The sequence below is a fragment of the Lepisma saccharinum genome, chromosome 29, assembly GCF_977018435.1.
Source record: "Lepisma saccharinum chromosome 29, izLepSacc3.1, whole genome shotgun sequence".
Taxonomy (NCBI): domain Eukaryota; kingdom Metazoa; phylum Arthropoda; class Insecta; order Zygentoma; family Lepismatidae; genus Lepisma; species Lepisma saccharinum.
Genome location: NC_139257.1, coordinates 51,069,536 through 51,083,570, shown reverse-complemented (window position 1 = coordinate 51,083,570; position 14,035 = coordinate 51,069,536). Strand labels below are relative to the sequence as shown.

General features: G+C 37.7%; 1 protein-coding gene across 2 annotated transcripts in view; it reads left to right on the top strand.

Moving 5' to 3' along the window:
- The window catches only part of LOC145981569 (inositol polyphosphate-4-phosphatase type I A), an 83,586-nt gene extending 69,551 nt beyond the window's left edge, over positions 1–14,035 (top strand). For both annotated transcript variants that reach the window (XM_083114920.1, XM_083114919.1), the window contains 4 exons: positions 2,201–2,768; positions 5,724–5,855; positions 7,075–7,210; positions 10,843–14,035. In XM_083114920.1, the coding sequence (XP_082971046.1) occupies positions 2,201–2,768; positions 5,724–5,855; positions 7,075–7,210; positions 10,843–10,975 (969 nt within the window). In that variant the 3' untranslated portion in view covers positions 10,976–14,035. The remainder of the gene's footprint in view (positions 1–2,200; positions 2,769–5,723; positions 5,856–7,074; positions 7,211–10,842) is intronic.

The window sequence follows — 14,035 nt, the reverse complement described above, 5'->3', positions numbered from 1 at the left end:
ACACAGGTAAAGCCCAGATCCGCCAGCAATTGCATGGTTTGATGGGCCTTGTGCGAGGGCGCATTGTCCTGGAGAAATTGCACACCACGGCTCACTTTTCCCCGACGTTTTTCCTTCAGAGCCGCCTTCAATTCAATCAAGTATTGGGAATAAACAGCAGCACTGATGTTTTCACCCTGTTTAAGATATTTTATGAGAATGACACAGTCCTTATCCCAAAAGACCGATGCCAGAACCTTCCCTGCTGACCTTTGACTTCGGAACTTTTTCGGTCGAGGAGACCCACTGTGGCGCATCTCCATTTGTTGCTTTTTAGTCTGTGGATCATAATGGTGAATACATGTTTCATCTTCAGTCACCAGACAGCGCAAAAAATCATAAGGGTGTTGAAATTTGCGCACGATCTCCCGTGACATCTGCACTCGTGTTCTCTCCTGGTCAGCATTCAGACATTTTGGGTTCCATTTCGCACTGAGCTTCCGCATGTCCAGATACTCTGATATTATGACACCCACACACTCACGCAATATCCCCAGATACGCAGCAATGGTTTTGGTGGATATGCGCTTATCCTCCATGAACATGTCGTGCACTTTGACAATGTTTTCCCTAGTCACTGCACTTGCAGGCCTGCCAGAGCGGGGTTCATCTTCAGTCTCACCATGTCCAGTCCTAAAACGCCTCACCCATTTGACTACTGTTGTATATCCTGGGGCATGTTCCCCCAAAGTCTCATGCAAAGTTTTATGGATATCCATGGGGGATTTGTCTTGCAACACGAAAAACTTGATGACACTGTGAAGCTCATTCTTCTCAAATTTCCTTAGGTCCTCCGCCATATCTTCTTACTGAACGTGAAACAAAAAAAATAACAATGACAAAAGGATCATATGCAGGATAAGAGGTTTACAATATATGCTCTTTCTAATGGCTACAAAAATTTGTTTCAATTTTTATTTCTTCTGGGTGATTTCACGAACTTTCCAGCCCCCCCTCGTAGATCTTGCTCAAGATTGGGAAAGATGGAAGGCCTGTGTTGCTGCAGCCATGAACCTTCGGGTTTAAGATGGCTAGAGAGTTAGTTAGTCAAGGGCTTGAGCAAATCTAAGTATGAACCCTTCTGATGTAGAAAGCCAGACGACAGTTGTAATGAGACTTAATTAGATCAACCAACAAAAAAACAGCTTCTAAGGGCTTGATGCTAAAGTGACTTAGTTTTAGATTCAACAGAGCTGCGTTTATCTTGACAAGGGCGAACTATAGCTCTTTCTTATTGCTTTCATTTTTATATTGCAAGGTTTGTTGTTTTTCTATCTGGATTCTCTGACACAGGTAATACTTTACTGCACAAGATATCTTGTCACATTTGAAGCAGTATTTGACAATAATGATTCACTAAAAATAAATCTTATTTTTTTTCTAACAAAGGTTGCAAGTCCTGTACTACTGTACACACACACACACACCTTCATTTTATGCTACACATTCCTCCATAGAAATCTTTTTACACCATATTTTAAACCAGCCTCTATTATGTGTTTTACAGTTGATTGTGTGTAAAGAACTTATTACATGGAGAAATGTGTAATAATAAAATATTGTAACTTTTAATTCAATGAGACTAGAAAGTAAAATCTATAAAGCAGGAATGTGTAAAATTGGTTTGTTACTATATTTTGTCATGAGGAATTTGAAACTATTAAGTGGTACACAGTATGCAAGTGTATTGCTGCATTCTGCATATTAGAATGGAGCATAAGTGCAATTCTTATTAAATTTTAGGGATGGGCCAATATGAAATTCTGGTCGATACCGATAAAGTACCAATATAAAATTTACTGATACCGATATTGTACCGATCCGATTAAAATCGCAAATGATACGTGAAGAACTTGAATGGTGCATTGACCTAGTTATGAAATGTATTTCCCGGTGAATGCAATGCAAATGTTGTATATTTAGATATTTACTTTTTTTTTAAAAGTAAGGCATGGAGATATATAAAGAATATAACACAATGGCAGAATTTTGCACTAAATTATAAGATATTTATGGAGATATCGGATGGGTAAACTAATTACACCAACATCGGCCAATACCAATTAATCTATCCCATCCCTATTAAATATAGATTTTGAACAGTATTGTCAGTATTTTGTGTACAGAAACTGTAACTAATTTCTGTGATTTCCTTTTGCAGTTAACATCTTTAGTGTCTGGACTTATGGCTAAGTTGTGGTGTCAGAAACCGGATCCTACGTTCATCATGATCTTGTGTCACCTTGGCCCTCTCGTGTCGTTCGAAGGACTGCTGAGCTTCCATGGGGATGAAGTGGACATGTGGGGTGACGTGGTGGTTGCCGTGGAAGACTTGCGTACGGTGGAATTCACCTTAGTTCACGCTGAGAAAAAGTTCGATCCGTCGTCAAGTCGGCATTCTCACCAATACCAAGGAACAGCTTTGCATAACATATCAGGCCAAAGAGAACTCCCAGTGCCTCAGATTGTAGGGTCACGAAGTGCCCTCACTGTGAAGTTGCCTGTGCCTGAATCTGTTTATTCGCTGTTGCCCTTAGATAGAGTGAAACAGATTAGTTTTTCAGTCACACCCGTGTTTTTTAATGTTGGTATTAATGAGATGGCAACACTAGCTGAGAAGCTTGGTGCCACAGGACCTCAGGACAAAAGTAACTTCGATAATTTTGAAAGGCTTAATGAATATTATCATCGATTTAAAAAGCTTCCACTACCAGTGAATCCAGGAAAACGTAAGTAATGTAGAGAGACGATGGCTAGGTTACAAGATAAAATTTGAGCGTAATCCTATTGAATCTTCAATTCATGCTCCAATAAAATGTTGTTATTGTATGGGTCTATTGCAGTACCTGATAAGCACACAAGTCCTGATTAGCATGTCTGTGAATAAGGTGAACTTTAAAAAGAAACTCAAAACTCTTAAGAGTTTGCATTGTAGAATTATTTCTCTTGTAGTCTACGGTTATTACAAGCATAAAAAGACAGTTTTTCATTATGACATTTCAGGAGAAAACACGCTCCCTTCAACAGACATTTATTTTTAGTTTGATTAAAGATACAGTTATAACAATGGTTAAGATTTTTTAAACAAAAAAGAATCTGTTATACAATGGATGTTGTCAATGTTACATTGTTGTAACTGTGAAAACAAGCAGTCTGTTTTATTTTTATTTCAGATAAAAATTTTGATCACATTATTTTTAATTTAAAAATTATGAACCCGAAATATCATCAGGAAATTCAAAATCATCATTGCTTTTACAGAGTTTCTTGATGTTTTCCATTACATTAAACTTTAAAGATGGTGGCTTACTCCAGTTTTGAAAAAAGGAAACTCCACAGTGGGTCTATGTTTCTAGTTTTGAAAAAAGGAAACTCCATAGTGGGTCTATGTTACCATTTTCATTATTTCATAATTCCAGTGTTCCTCTGCAATGAAGGAAGCTTCCCAGACATTCAAATCTATGTTTCCCATCACACGATTTAGACATTATAAATTTAAACCCAAGAACAGGTTTGTCAGCTCACATCATCGAAGAGAAGCATTTGATTAAAAAGAGAAGGGTTTTAAGAGGCTTTTACAACAATGTAACATTGACAACATCCATTGTATAACTGATTCTTTTTTGTTTTAACCATTGTTATAACTGTATCTTTAATCAAACTAAAAATAAATGTCTGATGAAGGGAGCATGTTTTCTCCTGAAACGTCCCAATGAAAAACTGTCTTTTTATGCTTGTAATAACCGTAGAGTACAAGAGAAATAATTCTTAAGAGGAAGGTTAACACCTAATGTGAAACAAAACCTTATTTTTCTATTTAACCGATTGAGTAGCAAACATTTTCGTAAATCTATTTAGGCTGTGGTGTTCATAATTATAGAGGATTTGATTATAAGTTGGTTACTTACATGCATCTGTTTTGTTTCATTTTGTTTTCCTTGTTTTTGATTTAGACTACTTTTCTTGCTACAGGCAAAAAAAAAAGTATTTTAGTCCGGAAAGTGATTTTCAGTTACAATATTAATACCATTTTAAACTGAGGTGCCTGCTCAGAGGCCTTTTAATCTTGCCTCTAAAGTTTTCAAGTTATAATGCCAGCCAAGTTATGAGTGTTACGACCCTCCAATACTCATCCTCATCATCATGATTGCCAAAAGAAGCAGAAAAGAAATGCTAAATAACAAAATTACAAAGAAATTGAAATGCAAATAGATTACAGCTGTAACAAGTGTGACATATGAAACAATTCTTGCATAGGAATTGTGGAAGAGTTCTACTTTGTAAGTTAATCTTACGTATACTGGAAATAATTACAGAGAAACTTAATACTCATATTTTCCATAAAGCTATTTTTCTTGTTCCATTAATTTCGGTAGCCACTGCCACCATCCACGTTGGAACTTGTTGTGAGTATGGTACTAAGTTTATCTAATGTTACTATCACGTCTCTAATGTCCGAAAATATAAATATCTGGAAAATTAAATAGTTTTGAACTGACAGAGGAATTCAATTTGATACTTTGAGAAGCAGGTCGAACTCTCTGGTTGTGCTAATTTTATTTTATTCGGCTAGCTACATGTTTAAGGAGCATATTGAACATTGGAAAATGTACAGAGTAATTCACTATATCGTGTTAAAAATGTTAAATTGTGTCCGAAGTTACCCCAGTACGTGGGGTAATTTCGGACAGTTATTTGTTTTAGGAGTTTGTCCGAATTTATCTCACGTATGAGGTTATTTCGGACTCAAAATTGGCAAAAAATTATTATTCAACACTTTTATTAAGGGTAAAATTTTTAATTTTGAGAATTTTATAACTCCTTACTATTTTTTTTTTATTTGTTTCAACACTGATCTTACAAAAAATTACATAAGAACAAAATGATAATACAATACATTTCTTTGTAGTTTAGTCTATATAGGAACAGGTAGATAACATCATCGAAAATGAAAACTCCTCGTTTTTCCTTTGGTGCGGGTAGAATCTTGACAATCTGGTCCTTTGTTACTGTGTCCTCGTTCTCAACATTCGGAAACGCAAACATTCTTCTACTTCCACTGTTCGATCGCAAGAATTTTACAGTCACATCAACTGCAACGCCAACATACTGTCTTGTCTATTTCCTGTTTCCATGTTCATAATTGTAGTTCATTACAACAAAAGCACCGGTCCACCACAGCATCTACTATATATTGTTCGTAGTTTCAGTGTATCTGTGCTCCTAACTTCGCTTTATATGCACACGGCATTGTCAGAAGTAACCACTGTGTATTACACACTTCGGGAAATCTGTGTGCAGTGTGGAACCTAGAGCGTTGAATCCATCCAACTCTTCACACTCTCTTTTAAAATAAACTGAACAAATACGAAACAACAATCACCAACAGTCTGATTCGTTTGATTGGCACGCAGACAAATAAGTTTCCGCAAGAATCGAACAAACCAAAATGAAGCCAACAATAGAAACTGCTCCCAACATGCGTTGTTTTTCACTAACAATGGAAACACGCGGAAGCCAGTGAGAACACTCATTTTACGTTCGAACAATGCAAGTGCAGTAATTCTAACTTCAAAACTTCAGGAATATCAACATAAAATGAAAAAAAAAAGTTGTTTTGTCCGAAATACTTTGTTGGGTTTCTTAAGACAAGGATGTTATTGTATGCTCATTGTTTATTTCAGGAACTTCTGCCATGGATTTGCAGCCAACGCTCCCAGATTTAATTGAAAAGCTGAGGGACACCATCCATTCTAGAAAGAGCAAGAATGTAGAAGTTCTGTATTTGGCATCTACCATTTGCCGGAAGATGATGGGTAAGTACACACATTATATACATTAGGGATGAGACAAATTAATTGGTAGTCTATCGGTATCGGCTGATATAGGCATATTGGTGTATCAATTTATCAGTAAAAATCACTGATTATTTTACCAATCCAATATTTTACCAATCCAATATATCTATAAATATCTTATAATTTAGTGCAAACTTCTACCATTTTGTTATTATTTTTATGGATAATCTCCATGCCCTACTTTTTAGAAAAGCAAATGTCTAAATATGCAAATTCTTTTGAACTGCAGTCCAGGGGTGCCCCCCCCCCTAATTTGTCTGCTTGACTAACCATGCATTAATGCTTCAGCATGTCTCCTCCCTTTCCTTCCAAACTAATTCTAAAGTCATACGAGGTGGTGTTTCATTTCAACCATTGCCGTGATCACCCACAGGTAGAAAAACTGTACATAATAACCACAACTATAAATCAATAACAAGTCAATAAAAGAAACTGCCCCCCCCCATTTTTGTGTCGACGTATATAGAATTGGCATAAAATCTTGCCCCCCCCCCCCCAAGAAATTCCCGTAACGCAGGCATGTCATGAATCCCTTCTGTGAGCACCCCTGCTGCAGTCACCTCAAAACACACATTTATTAAGGAAATCTATGATCCATTTAGGTTCTTCAAGGACCGTTTGGAATTTTATATCGGATCGGTAGAATATCTTTTATCGGTATCAGCAAATTTTATATTGGTACTTTATTGGTATCGGCTAAAATATTATATCGGCCCATTCCTAATGTACATAGAAACATGCCATGTTTTCATACCAATTAAATGCTTTTGCCTGAAACAGATAATGCCTGCAGTCATTTTTTATACACACACAGTGTGTACAATTTTTATGCCAGCTCACCTTCTAAAAGCAACACAGTGATTATGTGTTCCTCAAAATGTATTACTGTATTCCTCTTGTTTACAGTTGTTGCAAACAATTAAACCTTTGTGTTTCTGCATGTGAGAGGAAGGAAGGGAGGGAGAGAGCACAAAATCCAACTAAAGAGTTCAAGAAACTTTGTACAATAAATGATTTTGCAATCACTGGGATTCACAATTTGAAATTTGAGCTCAAAGTAGAATGGTTCCTTGTTTCGCAGTTGAGTTGGTAAGTTCAAGAGACTAAGTTAGGGAAGGTAATTATCAAAAATGTTAGTTGGGGTTTGAAATATTTTCTTTTTCACGTTTATTTCCAGGTCTGAGATTCACAAGCTGCAAAAGTGGAAAGGACCGAACAAGCATGTCTGTAACCCTGGAACAATGTCAGATTCTGCACTCGGAATATGATCTTGCTGAGCATGAGTTCCAGAAAGCTTTGGATTGCATGAGAAGGTACTGTAATGATGGTTTTATTTTTATTTTTTTAATTAATTTTGCTATCCATTTCCATATCCGTGCATTACGCGGATGAATGAATGAATGAAGAAATGAATCCAAATAATAGGTGATTTAGAAGACAGAATTTTTGTAAATATAAGGATAGGAGAAAATTAAAAGTTACAGCACTACAAGAGTAGTGTTGTGTTCATCAGTGGGTCTACAAATCTTACACTGGTCAACTGCATTGAAGTTTAAGTTCTGAAGTAAATTCTGCATTTCTATTTGAAGATTTCACACCCTGTTAGTAAAAAAGAAAGGAGGAGTTACAGTGAAACCCCGATATTACGTTCCCGCATTATACATTTTCCCGCTTAATACATTCATCCAGTCAAGCCCCGGCAAAAGGCCGTGTTAAATAATAGGACGTTCAGCTCGATCTTACGTTTGCTCTAACTCCCGTTTCCCGAGCCGTGGCGATATCTTTAAAATTTGGCAGAAACCTGTTTTGTTGACTGCGACTTCTCCCTGCTTTTTCTTGCTTTTGCAGCTGTTTCATTCACCACGCAACCTTGAACTTCCAGATGTTAGGCTTTCATGCGAGAGGAGGGAGGAGAGGAGCCAAGAGGCATGGTCTGTGGAAGGCTGGGGAGGGGGGAGGGGGGCTATAACTTGCATTTGTCGCACCTTCCTTGAAAGACAGGAAGGGACAACAGCACTTCTTGTAGTCCCTGTGAAGAATAAATGGGCTGATCCTTCTGCCTCAGGATCAGACAACAAGTGCACTGTTGCCAAACCAATTCTCTCTAAATGCTACCTTCCCTAGAGTTTGGACACATGTGTGACTGAGGTGTCTTTGTTCGCCCTTCCCCTCCACAAAAACATGAGTGGAAAATTGACAACGGGACTCGTTGCCCACTCATTTATACGGAATCCTTCCTAGTTGACGGGAACGAAAAAAAAGAGGGGAGGGGGCTTGTTTCATGTTTGTAATTTTTTCCTTTCTTCTTGTTTGCAGCATTGGAAATGGAAAATAAGAATTTGCCATACATGATAACAACTGCACTTTCTCTTCAATGGAAAGTTGTTTCGATTCCTAAGGAAATACGATTGGATCTAGTTCGATTATTTTTAATCTCAGGTTTTTTTTCACGAACTATATAATTTGGTTATCAAAATGAAGCTGAAAATGCACAAGCTAAAGTGATTTTTTTCTATAAGCAGATAGGGCGATATTTTTCTCACTGGCGTAAAAATATTCTTGTCAAATCAATTTTGTGGGGGAGGGGCATGGGGCGAAGTTTGGATAAATGTATTATTCTATGTGAGGCAGAGAATGTTTCTCTATGTATATTACGTGACTCATGTGCTGTAAAGTGACGGGACCAGGAAAATTGACGAGGGGTGTGGCAATATGTTATGAGAGCAGCCAAATTTAGTGCACATCTAAATACCATTAAAATGCGGGTGATCTAAGCTACCATATAAAGTGGCTCTGGAGCTCACCCAGCCTAAAATAAATTTGTACCTGGGGCAACCTTGGTGGGTAAAGGCTGCCCAAGCATGGCGCTGATCACATCACCTCCAAATTGGCAGAGATCGAAGAGTATGTGGGGTAAAGGGAGCTGGAGCATGGTGCTGATCACATGATCTCCCACATCCCCTTTATATGAAAAACGGCATGGAGCAAAGTGCATGGGGAACTGTACCTTCGCCTTTTTCTCCTTTGAAAGGGGGGGGGGTTGCTTTCTCATGCCCCCTACGGTATCATCACTAGTCTTTACTGAAAAGTGCCAAGTATTTCTGCCCCGATTTTCTTGCTCGTGTGGAAGTGACATCTTAACCAATTAACATAAAGGCGAAAAGTTATCTCCTGTCTCATTTCCTCTGACGTCTAAAATTACGAAGTTGCTCTTGAACCTGAATACGCGAATTCAACGAACATAGTTGTCAGTTGTGCATACTGCAAGTAAAGTAAATAAAAAGTTAAAAAAAAATGCCCATCTTCCATGATCTCATTAATCAGCCACTGGGCACAGCGATGCAGCAATTGAACGATTGAGCCGGTTTCTCATTCGTTAATGCCCTGCGTCGGAAATCTTGCTCCTATGTCTGAAGCATTGACATGAAACATGGGAGAAATTCAAGCAGTGAAGTTCTTTTCTTTCTGCAACTTGAGGATTAGGAAACATCAGCAGCAGACACAATGCAAGAGTTAAAAAAAAAAGACGATCATTTTTTTTTTTCCTTGTTCTGTCTTCCGATAAACACCTTGAACACACAGAGCAGTGCAGGAAGAAAATGCACATGATGCTAAGAATGATATAATCGCCGTTTTCTTTGGAACCATTCACGTGGCAAAAAAAAAAAAAAAGGAAACACGTTATTTACTATTGGTGGAAGGGATGTTTGCCCTCCACAAGACTTCTAAATCCAATAATAAATATTGTCGATTAATATGGATGTAAATAACACTCAGTGGCGTGCCCAAGGGGGGGATGACAGGGGTCATACCCCACCCCCCTTTGGATTTCTGGAAAAAAGGGTAAACGTCATAGGCAGGAAAGATGGCAAAGCGAGGGCTGACTACTATTAAAAGTATACATAACCCCATCCCCCTTTTGAAAATCCTGCACGCGTCACTGATAATTTCTTGTGACGTCTAAAAATGCGTAAGTTCGACAAAGCTTTTTTTGTTCACTCCATGCTGTTGGGCTGATCGAGACTGGATACATATGCAGCTCAAAGTGGAATCTGAATCATTCTGCATGTCTTCAGGACACTTTGATTGCAGTATATCAAAATGCTTGACGTCCAGCTCTAAATGATCACCTACTCCTCTAATTACCCGGGACTTCAAAAACTAGGAACTAATTACCAGTTTACAGAGTAAATAGATATCCCACACAATCAAATGAACCTAATAGATGGCAGTTAGAAGCAGTCATCCACCGTCCCTACCCTACGAAAGTGGGTCCCGTTAATCCATCATCGACTTTCACAGCAGGTCTTGCTTTTTCCTTGAAAATTCATAACCATACTTCCATCCCGTCGTTAAACAATTTTTGATATAATGTACCCCTAAAAAGTCGATGGTGTAGTCATTTCTTACCGATACTCGAGATTCACCCCTCCCTTATGCTTTCCCGCATTTTACGTTTTTTTGTTTACGGGCCCCTGAAAACTGTAAAATCGGGGTTCGACCGTAGTAACTGCAATGCTCAATGTCGGTACCTCCTTGCCCAATCCAGAGATTAGGGAAATTGTTGTTATTAAGTATTCAGCTTAAGGAGATCATGCTCCATTCTGTTCCAAATGTAATAGTGGAGAAAGTTATTGATAATCATGATCGTTGGGGCATGTCAGTTGTGCATAGTTTGTACCACAGTGTAAACCCAGTGAAACCTGAATTTTATGTTGAAGGGAAAACATAAAATCAGAGAACATTTTACTTTTGACCATCAAGAATCCATGATGTATGCATGCAGTATGTGTGTGTATGAAATCTAAGATCATTTTGTAAAATATCAAAGTAGATTTACAATTTTGGAACAACCTAACTGTTACCATATATTTTTAATGGACTTTTCGTATGTTTAGCTTAAGGCAGGAGGTGTTATTCCTGAATGCATACTTTCTCTCTACAGTGAGGGATGCAGGCGAACAAACACGGAGAAGAACGTCGGTATCCGTAAGTATGCCTTTAACTCTTTGCAGTTGATGACGTTTCCAAAGCAATACAGGCCTCCGACAGGGACGTACGGCTGTGGGCAGACGTGAAGAATAGGCTTCCAAAATAAGGTTTTTCTCTTTCTGGCGATAAATCTATGTATGTATGCAATTCCTTGCCAAGGTTGTGCACATTCATCCTGTCCACCATCTTTGTACTATGTGTGGTTTTCTATTTCTCGGCAGTGCACTGATTTGACCCACTGCACGGGGAAGGGTTTTGACGCAATGCCAAATGCACTGTCGTAATTGTTATCCCATATTGAACTGTTGTTAATACTTAACGATCTTTATTTCAAAGATGTGTGAAGTTATACATGAAAAAGGAAAGATAATGTTCCGTGTACGTGTGATTAATTGGTTGAACAGAGTGGTACAATCATGCTCTACAAAAGAATAATGGAGACAAATGTGAAATGGCCCTTCCGTAACTGCTATAGCGGGCATTGTTGTAGGTGGATAAGGAAGAAAACCAGGGAGTCAAATTGGAATGCAAACTGTATTTATATTCTCTTTGGTTAGTCACAAACATATATAATGTACCTTTTTAATGTGAGGACATATCTACGCTTGGAAACCTTTTTACATCTCTTTATTGGTGTGGGCACGTGTTGGTGTGTGTGTGTGTGAAAGAGAGGGAGGGAGAGAGGATTACATATGTTGCAAACAAACTTCCGACAAGAATGCATGTTTTGCACACAATCTTCAAGCAATATTTATATGAACGAACTTCTTTTGGGTCAAGAAAATGTCAAAGTACTTCTCACTGCATCACTGTGAAGGATTAAACTGCATTAAATAAGATTTACAGTGCTTTGGAAATTATGGTATAATTTAGTGTATAAATATACCCCACTAATTGTATGCATCAATTTCCAAGACTTGTGCTTTAACATATTCACAAAATTTAGTTTTCACACAAAACTTGTTCAAAATAAAAAGAAAGTTCAAATTTTGCATAATTTTCGGGATAATTTAGACTCCACGAAAGTGTCATGCAGCATTTTTGAGGAGTCCGTGGATGACCAAGATGCCGGGAAAGTATCGGCCGGTATTGGTACATAAATTGACATGCACCTTCTGCCTTTAGGGCTTAATGTTAGTCTGGTTATAACCCTTTTATCAGACTTCTCAAAAGCTTCTTAGGGTTAGTAGAACCAAGCCCTTGCGTGGTCTGTGGTGCAGGATTTATTTTTAATTATCCTATATTGGTTAGGAATAAAAGATCATTCAGATCTCTTACGAGGAGATTTATTTAAACTTCCGATGATATACAAACACTTTTTTTTTCTAACAGACAATTCAACCGATACAACTTGTAGGCCTAAACCTATTAGTTGTACCTAGGTTTATAACCCTAGTCTTTTTGATGATGCAGGAGAACGCCTTATTCAGAGTTGGGTTTGTGAAATATCTGCCAAATGGAGCACAAGTACACCAGCCAATCCAAAATTTGAAGCAAGATTTTACCCAACGTCCCCTGAACCATCAGCCTTTCGGCAACCAGGAGAATGTCCCGTAGACTTACAAAAGTCTAGCTCTTTTATATCATAATTTTGTTTACAATTTACGAAGGTTACTACATAGTTTTCCTGATTTAAGTTAAACAATTCATTACCTATTGTAACATTAACAACAACATTTTTATGGAAAGAAATCTAACAATCTTTAGAGAAAAGATTCAACACTAATTATTAACAACATAGATTTTTATAACATAGACTGAATAGTTTAGTGCTTAAAAGGCATGTGTTGACAGGGGCGACACAAAATTCCAATCAATAGTTTCTTATACAGATGTCACTAGTATTGGCCGATTACCGATACATCGGGATCAGCTCAGCCCTATTTATATCGGTTACTACACAGATGAAGATAAGTCACCTTGTTTCAAGTTTGCCCATGCTAATGCTTTGCATCGAAGTTAGTTGGTAGTCACGGACACTTCTGCGTTGTAACGATTCCGTTGGGAGCAAGTGGGATTGTTACTACCCAGAAGTGTCCATGACTGTACTGTACTAGGAAGTTTTCAAGATTGACCCATACAATCCTGCTTTGAGAAGGAATGAGTGTGACTCTCTCTCCAATCTCTTTCTTGTGTATTTTTCATATCAATGCACATGACAAAAATCAAACTTCTTGTCAATTATGGGATTTATGCATCCAACTTATTTTTATCTTCCTTCGATTTGGTATAATAAGTGTATTAATGTTGAAAATGAAGTTTACTATGGGTGAAGAAAAACATTTGTATAGTCCCATAGTAGACTATTTCATTCAATATGTAATGTACCAAAAATGCTCAATTTTGGATTTGAAACCTGCCTTTTGTGTGCTTTTAGCAATAGTGAAACCAGAGTACAGTTAGTTTTGTGTGTTATGTACTTGCAGTAAGTATAAAGAGTATTGTAGCCCTTCTTCCTGTGTAGACGTGATTTGCAGAAACAGTCATTCACACACAGGCAGAGTAATTTCGAAGAACATGCATACCTGCGGATCTTCTACTTTGTGTCATATTTTTGAAACAACTGGAATAAATTGGTGCATAATGTTTTGTGAATCACACTGTTGCCATGTATTCTCTCGGAACATTATTACATTTACGAGCCATTAATGCCCTCCCCGATGGCATAGTGGTAACGTTGTTGCCTTGTAAACAACAGGCTTGATACCGGTTCAAATTCCACTTTAAACTGTAATTCTAGTCCCGATTAGCTTCTCTGTGTATGAAGTGGATTGAAAACAAAAACTCAAACGAGAGATTACTGCTTGTGTGTATGAAAATTTGAAAAAAATTGAAGCTATATGCTTTTTGAAATGCTTCCTTTTCCTGACCTCAGTTTTTTTAATATTTGGTGTAGGAAATTCTGTAATCATTTTTAAAAAATCTTTTGTTTACATATCTGTAATAAACAAATCCTTCGCCTTTCATTTTTTGGGGGGTTTGGCAGACTTGGTTGGGGATTAAAATTTCAATTCGGAAATTCTCATCCTGGACGGGGGAACATGGAGGATCTGTAAGAACACGTATGAAAACTTGCAATCTGGTAGATGATGACTCAGTAATTAGTTAGGTAAACATCCGATGGCTTCCGTGACAGGTGAATGTAT